General features: G+C 44.0%; 1 protein-coding gene across 1 annotated transcript in view; it reads right to left on the bottom strand.

Annotated features, from left to right (window-relative positions):
* Window positions 1-20017, bottom strand: part of FZD6 (frizzled class receptor 6) — a 91685-nt gene that overhangs the window by 51815 nt on the left and 19853 nt on the right. Inside the window, exon 2 of the mRNA XM_073590107.1 lies at window positions 16203-16577. Coding sequence (XP_073446208.1) covers window positions 16203-16421 — 219 coding nt within the window. The 5' untranslated portion in view covers window positions 16422-16577. The remainder of the gene's footprint in view (window positions 1-16202; window positions 16578-20017) is intronic.

The following is a 20017-nucleotide window of genomic DNA, read 5'->3' as shown; positions in this document are numbered from 1 at the left end:
TTAGCTGCGTTGTACAGTACCATTGTTTTCAATGGTAAACTGAAAAACGCTGTACACATGCTGCAGATTTGCTGCGGCTTCACATCCGCAGCATGTCAATTCTTTGTGCGGAATCCGCAGCGGTTTCACACTTTCTCCATTGTAGAGGTGTGAAACCGCAGGGCTAAACCGCAGGCTAATCCGCAGGTCTTTTGCCTGAGAATTTACCTGCGGATTTTTCCAATTCCGCGCCGAAAAATCCACAGCACCTAAAACTACGTGTGCACATAGCCTTAGGGTATGTGCAGACGATCCGGAAATGGGAGCACTTTGGACGCAGCGGACATGTGCTCCGTCTAAAGTGCTGCCATCTTTTGAACACAGGTGATTCCGCATGTGTTCATTGAACCGTGCGGAATCACCGTGTCCAATACATTGTATGGGTGAGATTTCTCTTGTGGAGACTCGAATCTACACAAAATAAATTGACATGCTGCGGTCTGGAAAGACATGCTGGATGTCAGTCTCTGCGGGTGTATGTGGACACAGAGTGGACATGGAATTTCTAGAAATCCCCTCCACTATGCTATAACATCTGGCTGCTGCAGATGTACGCAGCATCCAGAGTTTACTGATTGTGGACACATACCCTTAGAGCTTTTGCTGTTTGTTTTTTTGTTTTTTTACAGCAGAGGTGTATCTAGGCTTTCTGGCACCCGGGGCAAGAATTTTGTTCAGCACCCCCCCCCCCCCTCGAAGTACATATGCGACTTGCACAGTTAGTCATGTACCGACGAGTTGCAAACTGAAAGCAGGAAGAGAAGATCATTGTCACAGGACCATGAGTATGAAAATTGCATATGAGTGAAGTGTCTATGTCATGACTACTGGAACCTGCAGAGCGGAATCCTGACATTGCAGCTTCTGAATTCTCACAACTAATGCACTGCACACATTTAGGATTCTCCCTTGCCGATGTACAATCATGTCAGCACAAGTATGTGATTTATATACTTCTGGCCACATTCCGACTAGACTTGCCCGGCCTCGCTCTGTTCATTTTCATTGAGTGAGGCCACACAGGTCTAAGTCAGCATGTGACTGCATGTACCGTATATACTCGAGTATAAGTCGATCCGAGTATAAGTCGACCCCCCCTAATTTTGCCACAAAAAACTGGGAGAACTTATTGACTCGAGTATAAGTCTAGAGTGGGCAATGCTCCATAGATTATTCCCCCATATGGTGTCCTCAGAAGAAGCTCCATAGATTGTTCCCCCATATGCTGCCCCACAAGAAGCTCCATAGATTGTTCCCTCATATGCTGCCCCCATAAATAGCTCCATAGATTGTTCCCTTATATGCTGCCCCCTTAAATAGCTCCATAGGTTGTTCCCCCATATGCTGCCCCCATAAATAGCTCCATAGGTTGTTCCCCCATATGCTGCCCCCATAAATAGCTCCATAGGTTGTTCCCCCATATGCTGCCCCCATAAATAGCTCCATAGGTTGTTCCCCCATATGCTGCCCCCATGCTGCTGCTGCATGTAAAAATAAAAAAAAATGACATACTCACCTCTCCGTCGCTGGGTGTCAGATTCTCACCCGTCCTGCGTCCATGGCTGCTCACCGCTATCTGCTCGTCATCAGTCAGTGACGTTCAGACTGCAGGGGGCGTGGCGCGCACTAACCACGTCACCGCGCCCTCTGCTGTCTGAAGTCACTGACCGATGACAGACAGCAGCAAGCAGCCATGGACGCAGGACAGGTGAGTATCGCTATACTTACCCGTCCTGATGCTGTCGCTTGAGTCCCCAGCTTCTCCGCGCTCTCTCTTCCTGCATTCAGCGGTCTTATGATACCGCTCATTAATATGCGCATATTCATGAGTTTTAATGAGCGGCACCACGTGACCGCTGAAGGCAGGAAGAGAGAGCATGGGGAGAAGCTGGGGGCTCAAGACACAGCGTCAGGACGGGTAAGTATGACCTGACACCCCCGCCCCCCCTACCCCTCTGACCCCCTTTGTATATGACTCGAATATAAGACGAGAGGGGGACTTTCAGCCCAATTTTTTGGGCTGAAAATCTCGACTTATATTCGAGTATATACGGTATGTAAATTACCGGCATGAGAGAATCCTAACAGCATTCAGTAAGCACTGTGAGAATTCAGAAGTCTGCAGTCACATAGAATGACTGCAGACTCAGCACACACCTGGACAACCCCTTTAATGCTCCTATCAAATAAAAACATGAGAATTATTCAGCATCACAAATAACATTTACATCCAGGTACCTTATAGATGAAGTCGTCTCTACAGTTGTTCTCCTTTTCTTCTTCTTGTCCAGACCCCATGATGATTTTTCTCATCCACAGCCGTCTCTGCAGACTTCCATCTTCTCCGGTCTTCTGCAGCAAATCTCCACACGACGCCCTTAAAGATAGAAGTGTCATTATAATGCTCCTGAATAAAAATGTCTGCAATATACTGTCGCCTCACACTATTCCCCTCCCTCCTCATACTGTCTCCTCTAACATCCCTCTGTTCGCCATACTGTCTCCTCGTATATTTACCCTCTCACTCTCTATACTGTCTGCTCACACATACCCCTGACTCCCCATACTGTCTGCTCACTTCCCATCTCCCTCACTCGCCATACTGTGTCCACATACATTAACCCGTTCGCTCCCCATACTGTCTGCACCCATCCCCCATACTGTTTCCTCATACATACTCTTCATTTTGCGTACTCAAATCTCCCCACATTAAATCTCCCCATCCCCAATCCCTCACACACATTCCCCAATCCCTCACACATTAAATAACCCCCATCCCCACTCCAAATCCCCCCACCCACATTAAATCCCCCATCCCCACTCCAAATCCCTCACACACATTAAATAACCCCATCCCCACTCCAAATCCCTCACATATTAAATAATCCCCCATCCCCACTCCAAATCCCTCACACATTAAATAACACCCCATCCCCACACCAAATCCCCCCACCCACATTAAATCCCCCATCCCCACTCCAAATCCCTCACACACATTAAATAACCCCCCATCCCCACTCCAAATCCCTCACACACATTAAATAACCCCCCATTCCCACTCAAAATCCCCCCACCCACATTAAATCCCCCATCCCCACTCCAAATCCCTCACACATTAAATAACCCCCATCCCCACTCCAAATCCCCACACACATTAAATAACCCCCATCCCCACTCCACATCCCTCACACATTAAATAACCCCCCATCCCCACTCCAAATCCCCCAACACATTAAATAACCCTCCCATCCCCACTCAATAACCCCTCGTCCCTACTCTCAAATCCCCCCACACATTATGTACCCCCTCTCCAAATCCCCCCACACATTAACCCCATCCCCACTCATTAACCCCCATCCCCACTCCAAATCCCCCCACACATTAAGTATCCCCCATCCCTACTCAATAACCCCCTGTCCCTACTCCCAAATCCCCTAACACATTATGTACCCCCCACTCCAAATCCCCCACACATTAACTCCCATCCCCACTCATTAACCCCCCACACATTAACCCCATCCCCACTCATTACCCCCACACACATTAACCCCCATCCCCACTCATTAACCCCCCCCACACATTAACCCCCATCCCCACTCATTAACCCCCCCACACATTATTAACCCCCATCCCCACTCATTAACCTCCCCCACACATTAACCCCCATCCCCGCTTATTAACCCCCCACACATTAACCCCCATCCCCACTCATTAACCCCCCCACATCTCCCATCTTCGGTGGTTCTTCAGCTCCACATTGGAGCACACTTAGCACCAGCGTTCGCTCTGGGTGCCGGGGAGTGACGTCAGCAGCGTGATCACATGACCTGATCACGCTGCTGACGTTGCTCTGACCCGGCGGAACGCAGCCGTCACCAGGGGAGACACTGTGGACCGCCGCATTGGGCGGCCCGACTGCGCCCCCTGCCGGCGGCGCCCGGGGCAACTGACCCGGCTGCCCCCCCCCCAGATACGCCTCTGTTTTACAGTATGCATTTTGTCTACAGTACATGTTTAATAAAGTTAGTTTTATTGACCAAAAACACAGCGAAAAACAACGTTGCGACATTTGCGGCTTTTCTAAAACTTTTTCAATGCTTTCTACGGGTGAAAAAAATTGTTGAAAGAAGTGACACGCTGTGGATATAAAAACACGCTGCAGTTGTGAAATTCAGTCAGTAGAAAATAAAAGGGTGTGCGGAGATCTCTGAAAATCTCAGTCTTTGCTTGTGCTATAAAATGCTGTAAACTTCTTATTTGCAGAAGAAAAAGCTGTATATGAAACATATGAGATTTCCGAAATCTCCTGCATGCACTTGTTTTTTTTTGACTGAATTTCAGAACTGTAGCGCTTTTTAAATCTGCAGCGTGTCACTTCTTTCAGTGTGTTTTCAACTGTAGAAAGCAAAGAAAGAATAAAAAGAAAGCTGCAGATATTGCAACGGCATTTTTTGCTGCAATTTTTAAGTGGTTTTGGTGAATTAAGTCTCGTTCACACGTTCAGTATTTGGTCAGTATTTCACATCAGTATTTGTAATGCAGAAACAGCAGAACAATCAGAGGAAAAGTATAATAGAAACACGTCACCACTTCTGGATTCTCACCCTCCTGGTTTTGACTTGCATATACTGATGTGAAATACTGACCAAATAATCAACGTGTGAATGTGGCCTTAAACATACTGTAGACAAAGCAAACATCCTCACTTTAAAAAAAAGCTGAAAAAAGTGTAAAGAACACCAGAAAACAAGCTGAAAAACAGGTGTTTTGAACACAACATTTTTACTGCCAATAGAACAGGTTTTGGCTACTGAAAAAAATGCGTGTGAACATAGCCATAGCGTTTCAGAGTAAGTGTTACATACAGTAGGACTGCAGGTGACATTTGACAACTACTACATTACCTGTTCTCAAGAGAGTTATCACTGCTATCTCTGGTGTTACATAGGATGAGATCACAGTCATATGACTGGTCACGTGATCCAGGGAGGGCTTCTGTTCTGGAATGTGCTGTGCATAGAGGGAATTGTATGGCAATCGGTACACAGCCCCTTTTGAAAGGACAGGTGAGCGTGGCGGCTGATTCGCAGTGCGGGAAAACTACAATCCCGGCCGGGATAGCAGGTGGGAGTGTCAAAATCGGGACTCTGCCGCTGGATCCAGGAAAGTTGGGAGCCCTGCTGTGTTAAAAAAAAATTAAGAGGGGGTTGGGGGACAACTATTTGGGGGGCCCAAGACAATCTTTTCTGACCCTTGCAAGTCTCCTGTGTATTGCTAATAATGGCAGACCCGTTGGCCGACATAAGGCCCCTGAATATGGGGGCCAGTGCCAGCACTGGCTCCAGGCCCCTCCACCAACTGTATCCGCATCATGTAATATAACCTAAATGTGTGATTTTACAATGTTAGCATTTGGGACCCCACTTTAAACTTTTGCCTAGGGCCCCACTTTGTCTAAAACCGGCCCTGGGTGTGGGTCTCAAAGGTGGAACACCCATCAATCAGCAAGTTATCACTTATTTCGTGGATAGGGACAACCCTGTGGTTTACAGCTTCCTTCTAATGTCAAAAGCACAGTTTTTGGTTGAAGGAGAAGTTTACCCTACTATAAGCTAATCACAGGATGTCCTGATCTCAAGATGCCCACCAATCATTTAAAATCTAAGGGGGAAACCAGCAAAGTAGAAGACAAAGAAAAAAAAAAGTGCTCCATTTATCTGCAGCACCCCCGCAGGTGGGAAAGTATTACACATTTCCTACTGAAATCGGTGGGCTTTCTATGTAACTCATTAACAGACGAGTACTTGAGAGAAAGAAGGCTCTTTGTAGCTTTTCCAACTGATTTATAAGGGTGCTGAAGAAGGATTTCTCTCTTGAAAATTGGTAACCAGACAACCCATATAATGTCACTGATGATAAGCAAGACTGCCGTCTCCCAATATGACAGGCCCAGCTCTTGTTCATCAGCATAAGACCCCAGCACTCTGCACCCATGTGGAAAGATTCCCTAAAATGAATGTGTACGTGTGACAAAGTAAAAAAAATAAAATAGTTTTCATATGAATCTGAGATTTAAAAAAAAACAAAAAACAAAAAAACCCTTTGTGCCTCTGTATAAATTTTGATGCATATGGAAAAGATACAGTATGACCCTATAGACTTGTAATGGGGCCACATTAATTCTTCGTGCAAATAGGAGCTTGTATGAAAACATAAGATGGCCGTGCACTAACCAGGGGACTAGCCACAGGGTGAACAAAGCTAATTGACTCAGGTTTTATTTTGCGCTGGGGCCTTCTTCTCCCTCCATGTGAAATATTCATGAACGCTCATGTGTATGGTCAGAGTCCGAAGAGATCGCTGTTGACCAATGGATCGTTCATCGTCATATTGCCATCTTTAGCAGAAGAACCCAGGCCCAGGGGCCTGATGTGGCCCAAAGGCTACTCTGCTAGGAGTGAAGGCAGTATCGTTAGGACATGGTGGATGGAGGATGTGAGGACTGATTGTGCATTTAGACCCAGGAGCTTTAAAATTACAGGTGTGGGCCTAATGGATATCTACAACTCCAAACTCATATGATTCTAGGTAAGTATGGGGGCGTATAGACAGCTTGTATGCACAGTAATTTACACAGTAAGTGTATTTTGTTACTGCGCCTCGACAGTGTTCAGGTCACACATCTCATTCAGCCTTGGGGCAATTGACCTGCTGTGCAAGTAAGCCCCACCCTGACATAGTAGCACCTAGTATACATGATGGCTCTTCCCATACTACAACTGCTTGACAGCAACATGTATAAAAAGAAATCGAATGTGGCAATGTTGACAAATGCTTGGTGTGGGGTCGCTACACCCACGGCATTCATGAGCCATTCCATAGAGAGGTGGGGATGGGGGCATTTTTTTTTTGGCAAACTTTCCATTTTGATATTGGTGTATGGTCACAGTGCAGGACTACACATAAACAGACTAGGAACAGGGAAGCACTGAGATGCTACATCAGGACTAGACTTTGACTTTGTGGTCGTTCTGAGGAAGGAGTCAGATGGACTCTGAAACGCGCCGTTGACATTAAACCACTTTTTTCCGGAGATCATTTGGATGGTGTTAAAATTAGCAGCGCATATCATAAACTCACCCTACCCTGGTATCTCACACCAGACTACATGTCATACTGCAAAGGAATGGTTTTAGCTGTATATTCTGAGAGCCGCACAACATAGGAGAAAAGATGTGGATGTGTAGTTTCAATACAATCAGTGTTTTATTAGCAAGAGATCATCATGCATGCAATTGTATTTTTTCACTTGAAAAAGACACTAGTCCAGCAAGAAACCCGTTTTGGAAATAAAAACTATTCAACCCATCTTTGTTCTAAGAATTCTTCATTCCACCAGCGCAGTCCAATATCGTGTTATCGTCCAAACTCGTCAACTGTCCTGTAGGTGATCATCCCCCAGCCACGAGGCGCGTGCATAGGAGTTATGCCTGCACACAACCTGCTTAGGTGGGCACCTTTCTTTTATTTTCCTCGTATTCAAAAAAGGTATCACCCAATGGTCTTTTGCACCTTAGTCCCCATACAGTTTTTAGATGTAAAACTCAGCGTTCTCACAAGAGAAATTGACATGCTGCAGATTTGAAACACGCAACGCAGATCACTTGAGGCTTAGAAAAGGTGCTTTTAAAGCATTGTATCCAGGCTTGCTTCAGTTATAATACGCCAGAGGGGGAAAAAAAAAAGAAAACACACCGTGTGTACATACCTTATGGCTATGTTACTTTTTGACGCTACAGAATTTACGCTATTAGTTAATTTATGTTACTTACGTTTTCTCATTGCATTTTTATCTTTTTTTGGTGTCATGCTTTAAATAAAGCTGATTTGTTCTTTATTCTTCCTAATATTTGGCTTTTACAAAACTTTATGGATATAGTTAGGTGTTGATTTCATGCGTTTCTGATGCATTTCCACTGTGGAAATGCATGTTTTTTTTTTACCTGAGGCTTTTCCGCATCTAATGCAAGTCGATGGGGAAAATCCGCACATAATACTCAGCATACCCGCAAGAGAAAACCCGCACCACAGATCAGTTCACGCCGACACAAGATTTCTATAAATCCCATCCACTTTTCAGGAATTGTAAGTCTGAGTTTTTGTCACAGCAAAAATATGCAGAGTCAAAAAACGCACCAAAAGCTCACAGTGGGAACGTAGCCTTAGGCCGGGGTCACATCCGATGCGATACGCTTGCTTAAAGATCGTATTAACAATCGTTCTGTGCATGTTGGAGCTCGGTCCGTCTGTCTATATAGGTTGTCAAATTGATTAATGACCACGGATCGGCAAATGTAATCACACCAGTGTTTTTCATTATAGTATATGGGCATGTTCCCATCAGTCCACATAAGAAAAATAAAAAAAGATTAAAAAAAAAAAACAAAGAAAAATGAAAAAAACAAATTCACAGGTCTGATTTTGATCAGATGTGTTGTTAGGGTTTGCGGATCGCACCAAATATAAATTATGATAGGGTGCGATCGCAACCCGGGGTCCACCGTGCGGTGATGGAGAAAGCGCAGCTAGGAAACAATGGCGGAGCGTAGTTGCGAGAAAGCACCGTAATCACACCGAGTTAAATGTCACTTGGTGTGAACAGACTGCTAAGTACCTGACTCTGTTACTTCACAGAGCAGTAGCAAACTGAGAGCACTCCAAGTTATGCCCTGTTAGATGTCACAGGTGCACAGTAGTAATGACGCTAGTTGGGGTCCCTATAACAAAGTCACCCGCTTCATGAACGAAGCATAATACTACAATAATTTTGCAGGCAGCGCTACCTTTATAATCAACTTAAAAACCCCTAAAAGGGGAAAAAATGTCGCTTTAAGATCTGCAGATCGATCCTGGTATCTGAACAAACATTAGCACATTCCTTCACAGTTGGTTGGCAACGAACTGAATGGCGTGAAATCATTCCCGGCTGCAGCTCTCCTGAAGGCTGATGAATGGCACAAGCTGAATGTTAACTAAGAAGTGTAGAATGTAACAAGACGCATTTAGGGATCGGCACAGGACTGTGGGGTGGAAACAATCCTATATACTCCTCCAGAAATACACATGTGGACATGGTTATGAAAATGGCGATTTATAGGGAATTTAAGGGGGTGCGATATATAGAACATATTGTATCTGCACTAATGGTGAACACAAATTATTTTCTGCACTGCAGTCTGATTTTGATTTGTCACATTGTGAATTTTATAAATTCTTACAATTACATCATGCGATCGATCCATTAGTGGCGAATGGAGGCCACAACAGGTCGAAGGCAACTTCCCCCCATCCATTGGTACAAAGGGTGCGATCTGGGTCCAGTACCCGCTCCCCACCACTGCTCTAGTCCTGGGGCTTTGACTACCGCGATGACATCGCATCACTGAGCTCACTGTCACGCGCATTCACATTTAGTGCACGAGCACGGAGCTCAGTGATTGGCAAGAGTGCCGATCCCCGTTGTTTACATGTCACCGCTGTAGTCAAAACACCGGGACCAAAGCAGCGGTGGGGAACCGGAGCGGGACCCAGGAAGAGAGAGTACCTGCTGAGGTTTTTCTTCATTTTGTGTAACTGTAGGATCGTGTGCCGACTGGGGGGTGGTCCCTTTTTATGCACCACGAAAAGACTGGAGTCAGAAGCAGATGAAAGTTGAATCAGGTCCCCTTTATTTGGGGTCTTTTCCGACATCCGCAACAAACGACAGCTCCTGCACACTGGCCTTGGTACCTGTCACTTCCTCCTTCTCCTTCCCGATGCAACGGCTCTTAGGTTCTTTCACTGTGCCTGTCTAAGTCGTCGGCCACAGCGCTTTCCCTAGTCGAGCCCGTCCGTCTACTGCGACACCTACTGCCTCTTCGGTGTCCAGCGTCCTGTTGTGAATTCGCTTTCTGGCCTACCTCTGGTTACTAGTGAAGGTAGTGGAGCTGGTTATATTGACAGGGGTCGCGAGTTCTCTTTCCGAGCTCCCTCTGGTGGTTACTGGAGGTAATGGAGCTGATCTAATTAACAGAGGCCTGCCACCTGATAATGAGGAGGATGACTGGAGATCTGGAGTTTCTGACTGGATTTAAGACAGCCGACTCCCTCTATCCCTGCTGGTGATTTTTTCCTGCCTCCTGATGTCTTAGTTTCCAGCTCAGTCCCTGCATGCTCAGCTAAGTGTTCTTTTGCTATTGTTCTCATTTTGATCTGGTTTTGTCTATTTCAGTTTTGTGTGTTCAGCCAGCTCTGGCTGGGGCTGTGCTGAATTTCCATCCTTATGTTACTGCTTGTGCCAGTTTGTTTTTGTCCCTTATTAGATTGGCCTCTTTTTGTTCTGCTTTCAGAACATACCAGAGTGCTGATATAGTGGGCGAAGTCTAGTGACTTCAGTATTTTTCTATCAGATGTGTTGGGCATTTTTCCAGGGTTTTTTGCATGATTGCAGACAGAGTCTTTCCTTTCCTGTCCTGTCTAGTTAGTGTGGGCCCCATCGTTTGCTCAGTCTATTTTCCTACCTGCGTTTGTGTTTTCATCTTGTCTCACCGACAATATATGTTTGGGGGCTATCTATTCCTTTGGGGTCTGCTCTGGGGCAGTTTAGATTTCCCCTTTCTTGCTTTAGGCTTATTTAGTTCTCCAGCTGTGTCGAGGCATCTAGGATCATCGTAGGTATGCTCCACGGCTACTGCTAGTTGTGTGGATAGGATCAGGGGTCTGCAATCCGCTTAGTTACCAACCTCTCTGGTTTTCTGTGGCTTAGGTTGGTCTTGCTTTCCTCCTCGGTGACCCAATCATAACAGCGTCCTCTGTCTGCAGCTGTCCTGTCAGGGCCACCCCCATCCTAACCCTGGGATTCTCCCTCCTTTTATTCCCTTTCTCTGGAATTCCCCTACTTAGTCCCCGTAACTCCACCCACCATGATTTTGCGTTTCCTAACTTCAGCTGCTGTTAGGTCCTTTTCTTACAGTCCTGTCTCCCTGAAGTGGCCAAAACTCGCTGTCTCTAACTACAACACATGTATACAAATTACGATAAAGCATTGTACACTGCACATTTACATTTGCCTTTTTCCATCAGACAGGTCCACATGTCAGTCCATTCCCCTACATAATTTACACAGTTTGGGGTCCGCTTTCTGAAAAGTGAACAACCTCTTTAACTCATTTCAAAGCAAGCAATTGACAGTGCTGCACAGAGTCTATAGAAGTCAAACAGTGCAAAAAAAAAAAACTTAATTAAAAACAATTGGAAATTTATAGCCTCAATCACTGGCACATAAAGACCGTACCCTTAGCTACCCATAGCAACCACAGTTGCTGCTTTCATTTTACCAGAGCAGTTTACCAAATGAAAGCAGAGCTCTGATTGGTTGCTATAAGCAACAAATTGTTTTGGTTTCACTTTTTCTAAATGAAGTTCTATATTGCCAATAGTGGGTTTTACAGTAGGTAGCAATCACAATTCACAAAATGGCCACTTTCTTAGGCTGGTTTTACACTTGCCGCTTTTTTTTGCGGGCCGTATCGACGCATTTTTTGTGGTCTGCCGCAATAACGGGCCGCAAAAAAGTTTGTGGAGCGCCGTTTTTCATTTTTCCAATACAATGGAAATAGTAAAGTGCTGCGGAGTATGTTGGCGCTATAGAAATAAAATTATTATTGGAAAAAAAAACGGCGTTCCGCAAAACCGGAAGTGACAGCGCGCCGCATAAACAAAATTTCCTTTTGTCTTTGTGGCCCCATTGGTTACAATGGGGGCCGTGTCCGTACGCCATATAAATGATCGAGCAAGCTCGATCTTTTATCACGGCCGCAAAAACGGCTCTCACGGCCGTACGGCACACCGTGGAATTTTTGCGGGCTGATTTTGCGGCCTCATAGAAAGCCATTGGGGGCCACAAAAACACGGTAAGTGTAAAACCAGCCTTAGGGGGTATAAGCCATCACTTTGATTGGTGGGGGTCTGAAGAGGATGACCCCATTATTCTCAGGCTATAGAAGCAACAATAACTGAAAATGTAAAAGCCGCTTCACATGGCCTATTCGTATGTACATAGTAAGCAGCTGCTCTCACGCCAAGGCTGACAAGCAATGAAAATGCTGCAGGCGACAAACAACAAGAACAATGAGTAAAATGTATTAGCAATTACAGTATAAAAAGGTGTCACAACCTGTGATGGAAAATAAGTGGGGGTGGTGTTGGAAACAGGGAAAGTGGGGGGGATGGGTCGCAATAATTTTGCACAATACAAAACATGCACTAATCACTAATAAATGACCTTAGTGATGTTGTCTCTGCTACTGACTCCAGTAAGAAAAAAAAAAATGTTTTATTCAGGTCGAGTAAACCTCCAAGTGATACAGTATCTCCGAGAGTTCCTGCGCTTGATGAAACCAGTGAGCACTGCCGTGGAAATGCCATTGTTTTCTATGGCTCCGCGCCAGACTAAAGAACGCTGTTTCATCTTGCAAGCCGCAGAACAAAGCTTCAGTCTACAAGGCCAAACATTCCAAACAAGACAAGCCTTATCGAAAGACCGAGACGAGAAAAAGCCTTCACTGAGAGACGGGAATAAAAGGACTTCCAACAACTCAGTGACAAGCAGGTCAAAATATTGACTCCAAGAAATGGGAAAGAGAAAATTTCCTCTGATTTATGACTCAGTGGAGAAGAATAACTTAGATGATAAAAAGGCCTTTCATACGAGTTTACGTCAAGTAGAGAGCGAGTCGTAATAATAAAGTGGCTTCTGAGAGTAAAATATACTTTAATAGGTTGCTGAAATTTGAAAATAGGGAAATTCTAATAGTGGCCAGTTTCCCAATCTCCATATTGGTGAGGGGCTACCAAGAGCTTGGAGGACACAGCCCACTAAATTTATTGGGAACTATGTAATTCTCTGGTTTCCCTGTTATGGCACTACAGGAGAATTAAACCTTCTCTGCAGAGTTCCGCTACAGATTTTCCAAGGGATTCCCTGAAATCGGTTTATAGCCAGGAGATTTTCTAACAAAAAGGAGTCTGTGTAGAGTGGACAACCCCTTGAAGAGGACCAGTTACCAAGTCAAAAGAGGCTAGTTTTGGCTTCTATTTTGCTCCCTTCTCTTCCCGAAGTATTCATTTTTTGTTTTTAAATCATATAATTCCATATATATGGGCCCTTGTTATTTAGTGGTACTTCTTATGGTCTTTTCCAGGGGGACAGTGCTTGCAGAGTAATAATGTAATAACGCACAGCAGACTAAATGCGCCCCCCCAATAGAATCCTGTGAGCTTTGCCCGCTTTGTAATGTGTCACAGGCGCGGACACAGGTAGAAGAAGGCCCTTGTGCAAAAACTAAGTATATGGGCCCTTTGCAGTCTAGTAACGTGTCTGTAAAAGAAGCTGCTTTGGAGGTGGTAGAGTGGCCCCATGACCTCTTGGGTCTCTGTGTGTCTGCTCCTAGTAAAGACCATATAAATTTTCACTAATTGGCCCATGTCTTTGGAATCATATGGCAAATTTAAATAAATAAATACTAAAGAGGAACTTCAGGAATAATAATAATAATAATAATAATAATAAACGAACAAGAACTAGAGACACTTTTTCAAACTAGACCCCGGAGAGAAACCATTCATTTTAATTTCACACAGATAATAAAAAAACAAAACCACAACAAACTTTGTTAGGTCCGCTGGTCCCCGTACTCATGGGATTTTCCCAAACCTAGTTCCACTTTATTTAATCTAAAGTACATATTTGATGGCAGAGCACCGACTGTCACAGGGATACACTGAACAGACAAAATGCAGCCAAGAATGAAAATAATCAACTCCCTATCATTTTCTCATATATTTGCAAGAGCCAAGAAAAAGCGAAACATGTCAAAGCAGACTTTCCTGCCTGATACAACAACACAGAAATCTTTACCCTGGATTTTAGCAGACAAAATACCATAACCATAATAATATTTCATCAAGACAACCCTTCCCCCAAAACCGCTGTCCAAGGTCTTTCTCCTGATAGATGCTTTTTGTCTGGCTGTAATTTCTTTAGAGAGAAGACCCCCATATACTGTCGGCTGACCAATGGTTCGGCTGGCAGCTGTCTCACCCGACTCACATACATAGGTGGGCTCACTCTGTTGTGCGCTCGTTCTTTTTGAGAGAGCTACTGGAAGACATCTATGGCGGTGATCGGCAGCCCAAAAATCAAACATGCTGGATCTTTATCTCTCCCAACATCATCTGTCGGGGAAGAGTTGTATGCCCCAAAGCACATTAGATTATCCGCCGATCCTGTTAATATTAGTGGGTTTGGCTAACGGTAGTCTAAGGTGTACAGAGGCTCCCTTTACAAAGTACCTCTCAAATTGCGTAGGCCAGAGCCGTACCTGCTTTTTCTTATGAGATCTCAACTCTGGAGATTACAGTAGGGCTCTGTCAGTGAGGACCCCCTCTATGGTACCAATATGCCCTGATAGGACCTATGGAGCCATAGGTCATCTTAAATACCTAATTACAATCCTTAGGTGTGAATAAACATTAGATCTCTAGTGGGAGATGGGTTTGAGGTCTGCATTAGAGAAAATTAATCCTATCCTATGTGAGAAATTACCCCCCCCCCAAAAAAAAAGAATATTAAATTGGGTATATTATTACTTTTCCATTCTAATGTAATCTATGGACCAGGGAAATGTGATTACCAATTACAAAATATTAGATGGGGGTTGGTGGGGGGGGGGGTAACTTTTTTCATAACAGTACTGCACGCTTATCTTCTTTGGGAACAGCTATGCACATGTAGTACACCAAGAATATACCTACTTTCAGAACTTAATGAAGGGCAATGGATCAGATTCAGACAGTGTCAGACTGGGACTCAAATTCAGTCCTGGCATTTGAGAGCACACAGGCCCACTTGATATGAAGTGAATGTGATATATACTGGTCGATTTTTGGATTTCTCTAGATACAATGATGTGAAAAAGTGTTTGCCCTCTTCCTGATTTCTAATTCCTTTGCACGTTTGTCACACTTAAATATTTCAGACCACTAAACAAAGTTAAATATTAGACAAAGATAACACAAAATGAAGTTTTTAAATGAAGGTCTTTATTATTAAGGGAAAAAGAAATCCAAACCTACAGGGCCCTGTAACTAGGAAGTGAAGGTGCATATAATCTGCAGACCTCACCTGAGCAGAATTGTCACCATGTTGTCACTATGCTGCTGAAGCTGAGGTCAGGTCACCACTGGAGTTATTCTCTGCCCAGAGCAGGACTCGAAATAGAACAAATAGGATGTCGCTGGAGTGAAGGAGAAGCCCACAATTGGCACAGGCCCATCTGGCATTTGCCAGAATTGCCAGACGGCCAGTCCGGCCCTGGATACAGAGGAATGATCCATGGGAAACAAAAGAACCAGAGAGAAAATATTCACCCTGGGTCCTCTGGATGGCAAAAGTGGGCAAATTTCCTGCTGAAAATATTACATTATCTTGAAGGTGACAACACATTTAATAAAAGCTTTATAAAGGCATTTTTTTTTCTTTTACAAATCCCAATAGATTGGTGGGGGCTCAACTGATTGATTGAAGAACCCCAGACCTCTGTGCTTGAGGAGTCATTTGAGACAGAGGACAAACATGCACACCTCTATTCTATGCAACTCAATGGTAGATCTGAAAATAATTAGCATGGTGACTCAAAAATGTTTGTTTTTTTAAAGGGTTATTCCCATCTTTATTAATGGATATGGTCAGATCATGCTTGTTAAAACAAGCAATTTTGCAATTTACAACTTAATAAAATTTGCAGACCTTCTTGGGATATTAACATTTTTCTTTGCAGCTCGTTGCCTAGGAGACCGACCACTGTTGCTTTCCAGCTTGTAAGCACTCAGCTGAGGTTGGCCGGGATTAGGAGACAAGAGTGCGCTCCGGCAAACCTGGCCAGCTTCAAAACAGTGCCTACAAGCTCAGTTTTGTGCTATCTAGCAGCAGTGGTCGGGTCTCCAAGACAACGAGCTGGAAACAAAAGAAAACAGTTAATATATTAAGAACGGCTGAAAATTTCAACCAGCAGAAAATTGAAAAATTGCTTGTATTTACCAATATTGTTACCAATGACACTTACCTCCATTTTCGTAGCTGCGATTGCTTGGTCGTAGTGTTCCAAAAGGTTTGGAAAAAAGGTCACATTATAGGACATTCCCATACATCTAGGCACTGTGATGGGCTCACAAGTGAACAAACTGTGAGCTTCCACAGCAGGCAGCAGTAACGTAGACAGGATGGTAACCCCAAAACACCACATCTTGGGAGACAGCTGAGAGTAAAAGGTATCGCAGTGCATTAAGTCCAGACGGAATGGAGTCTCATCAAGTGTATGAATAACCTGATATTAGGAGATCATGGACGGTGACGGATCCGGTCCTTGCTGTGAACATTCTCTGGAAGTAACACAATGCCAGGCTGTGGAATAATACAGCATTTACTTCTCCTAAGCATCCTGCACAGAGAGATAAACAAAATAGGATGAAGATTAGCATAAAAAAAATAATAACATCCTGTACTAAATGTCACAGTAGATGTAGATACAATATGGCAGATGTACCAACATCCATCATGAATATGTTGGGACCAGTGATGTTATTCCAATACGTTGTATAAATTAGTTACCAAATCCATATACTGTAGTTGTAAACTTACTAGGAACCCTAATCCCAAAAGCCATGAATGCACGTGCAATGGACCACGAAAACAGTCATAGGTTTATGGCAGCACAGTGTAATGCCTTATAAAAGCAGGTCACAGAGCAAAAAAAAAGTAAAAATATAAAAAAAATAAACATAAAAGATTATGTTTGCACTTAGACAAAGCAACAGTTTTCTGGCTCTCATTGATGCACCCTTTAAAAACTATGAGTATTGTTTCAGGCTGAAAGAATCCACCATGTTAGAGGAAACTAAGAAAACCAAGTTGAAATTACGCCCATACAATCTCCATACCGCTCCCCAGAGATCAGTGGCACCAAATGTGCAAGACAGCCACCTCTCTCTCTCACTTCTACAGATTTAGTTGAGTTAGGGAGCGCTGATACATAAGGGGACGTTCACACAGTTTTCTGTCGTAAGTCTTTTGGTGGATCCACTACAAAATCCACATCACAGGCTAGATTCACATGGTTTCTTGAAGAAGATTTTGAAGAGGATCAGCTCCAAAATCCTCCTTCAGGTCAGTTTCACATGTCCAGATAATTCCGGTAGCGGTAAACACAGTACCGAAGCTATCCGTGTCCATGTGGACACGTGGTACCTCTGTGGTCCACACGTGTGGCAACCATGTGCCACACATGAGCCGCATCAGGACCACACGGATGGCCGCCGGGAAGTAGCGCTACAGTAAGCGCTGTTCATGGCGGCTGGTGCTGAACGCCGCTGTCATTCAGCTCTCCTGCTCTGCCGGCAACAGCGAGCAGGAGAGCAGAATGAATGAAAACCCGACGTGGGGTCCCCCTCAGTTTATGAACCAACCAGACGAAACTTACAGCTGGGGGCTGCATCCCTCTGCTGTCAGCTTCATCAAGGTTGGTTCTCAAGAATAGAGGGATCCCCATGCTGTTTCTTTAAATTATTTAAAGAAATAATTTAAAAAAAAAAAAAAAAAAACGGCATGGGGTCCCCCCTATTTTTGATAACCAACCTGACTAAAGCTGACAGCTGAGGGCTGATATTCTCAGGTTGGGAAGGGGCCATTGAGCTTGGCCCCCCACAGAATAAAAACAGCAGCCCCCAACTGCCCGGAAAAGGCGCATCTATTAGATGTGCCTATTCTGGAGCTTTGCACGGTTCTTCCCACTTGCCCTGTAGCGGTGGCAAGTGGGGTAATAAGGGGTTAATTCCAGTATGTGGAACAAAAAGACAGTCAAAATGCTGTATGTACTCCACACTGGTATCATTAAAATCTATAACCCGGCACAAAAAAAAATAAATAAAAGCCCAAATATAGGTCCATCAACAGAAAAATTATAAAGTTTTGGATCTCAAAATGGGGACCTAAAGCAAAATGTACCGTATTTATTTTTTTTTTTTTTAGAAAGCATAGTACTTTTTAAATGCACTTAGGGTATGTGCACATGTTATGTATTTCTTGCAGTCATTTCTGCATCAAAAACGTGTCTTTTGGAAGGAAAAATACTGCATGAAAAATGTGGCCTTTTTGCGGAATTTTTTTCTAGCGTTCCTTGATGCATTTTTTCCCCAATCATTAGAATAGATGAAAAAAAACTGCAAAAAAATGCTGAGAAAATTACCATTCTGAAGATATGAAACCGCTTCAAATCTGCAAGGAAGAAAATAAGCAGTGTGTGATTGAGATTTCAGGAATCTCATTCACCTTGCTGGGAAAGTTTCTGAACTTTTTCCCACGCTCATCAGTTCACCTCAGGTCAGCCAGGGGACTCCGCGCAGACTCAGTGACTACCGCTGACGTCAGTGAGGCTGCGGAGTCCCCTGGCTGACCTGAGGTGAACTGATGAGCGTGGGAAAAAGTTCAGAAACTTTCCCAGGCTTATTAGTTCATCTCCGGTCAGCCGGGGAGGCTGCGCAGAGATGAACTAGTTAATTCTGCAGTGGTTTACAGCGGGGCTGGTCGCATTATCACCGTTCCTGTTGTAAACCAGTTAACCCCTTCTGATGGATTGCAGCGGGGGACCTGACAGAACAGCGGAGAACAATACATATATTGTTGCTTTTTTGTTTTATTTTATTTTTTTTACAGATCCATGGCATTTTTTTGGATTAGCAGATGAACAAATTTGGTCAAAAACTTCGGGTGATTCTTCCCTTAAAATTATTTTTAATGTCTGGGTGTTTTTTTAACCCTTTACTATTCTAGGGTTAATAATGGATAGGTGTCTTACTGATACCTCTCCATTATTAATCCGGCTCAATGTCACCTTCCAATAGCAAGGTAATATTAACCCATTATTATTATTAACCCATTAGCCACCGCTACAGGGCAATGGGAATAGAGAGGCTAAGTGCCAGAAAAGGCGCATCTTATAGAAAAAATACAATAGTCCCTCTCTAGGCTATTGATATCTGCCTGGTTGAGAAAATGAGGCGAGAGCCCACGTAATTTTTTTCAACGAATTAACCCCTTAATTGAAGACATACATGTCCCAAATTTTACACACATACCCTACTCTAATTATTAGTCAAAGACATATAAAAAAATAAATGAAATGGTTTACTGTATGTAAACCATGTGCCATTTCATGTTGGGTTTTGTACGGATTTTACAGAAGCCGGCAATTGATCTAGCAGCTATTCTGCTACGTAGAACTCTATGAAATGATATATATATATATATATATATATATTCTTTCGTTTGTGTTTTAACCTGTCATTGGGCTCCATTATATGTCCATTTTGCACGCCGACGAAAAAATCTCGGCATACGGACGGCATACGGATGTCACACGGATCCTTAGATGCGAGGAAATCGCATAATCGCATTCTGGGCATGTGCACACGTTGCGGATTCTGCTGCAGTTCCGCAGGCATTGTACAGTACAATGCAAAGCAATGGGCTTTCAAAACTGCAGTGCACATTCTGCGGATTGTTCCGTGCGGATTTGATGCGGTTTTAAATCCGCAGCATGTCAATTCTTTCTGCGGATTACGCAGCGGTTTGACACCTGCTCCATTGTCCAGGTGTTAAACCGCAGGGAAAAACTGCAGACAAATCCGCAGGTCTCTTTACCTGCGGTTTTACCTGCAAATCTGTGCGGAGAAATCCGCAACTGAATCCGCACTGTGTACACTCACCCTTGAAACAGATTACATACTGATCAACATACGGAAAACAGTTGTGCGTTTATAGCATTACAAAATCGGACCGATTTTTTTCCACGTTGTGTGTGACTCCAGCCTAAGGAGGATGACA

The sequence above is a fragment of the Dendrobates tinctorius genome, unplaced genomic scaffold (assembly GCF_039654945.1).
Source record: "Dendrobates tinctorius isolate UK_male_01 unplaced genomic scaffold, ASM3965494v1 ptg000116l, whole genome shotgun sequence".
Classification (NCBI taxonomy): domain Eukaryota; kingdom Metazoa; phylum Chordata; class Amphibia; order Anura; family Dendrobatidae; genus Dendrobates; species Dendrobates tinctorius.
This window is presented reverse-complemented; position numbering and strand designations above follow the sequence as displayed.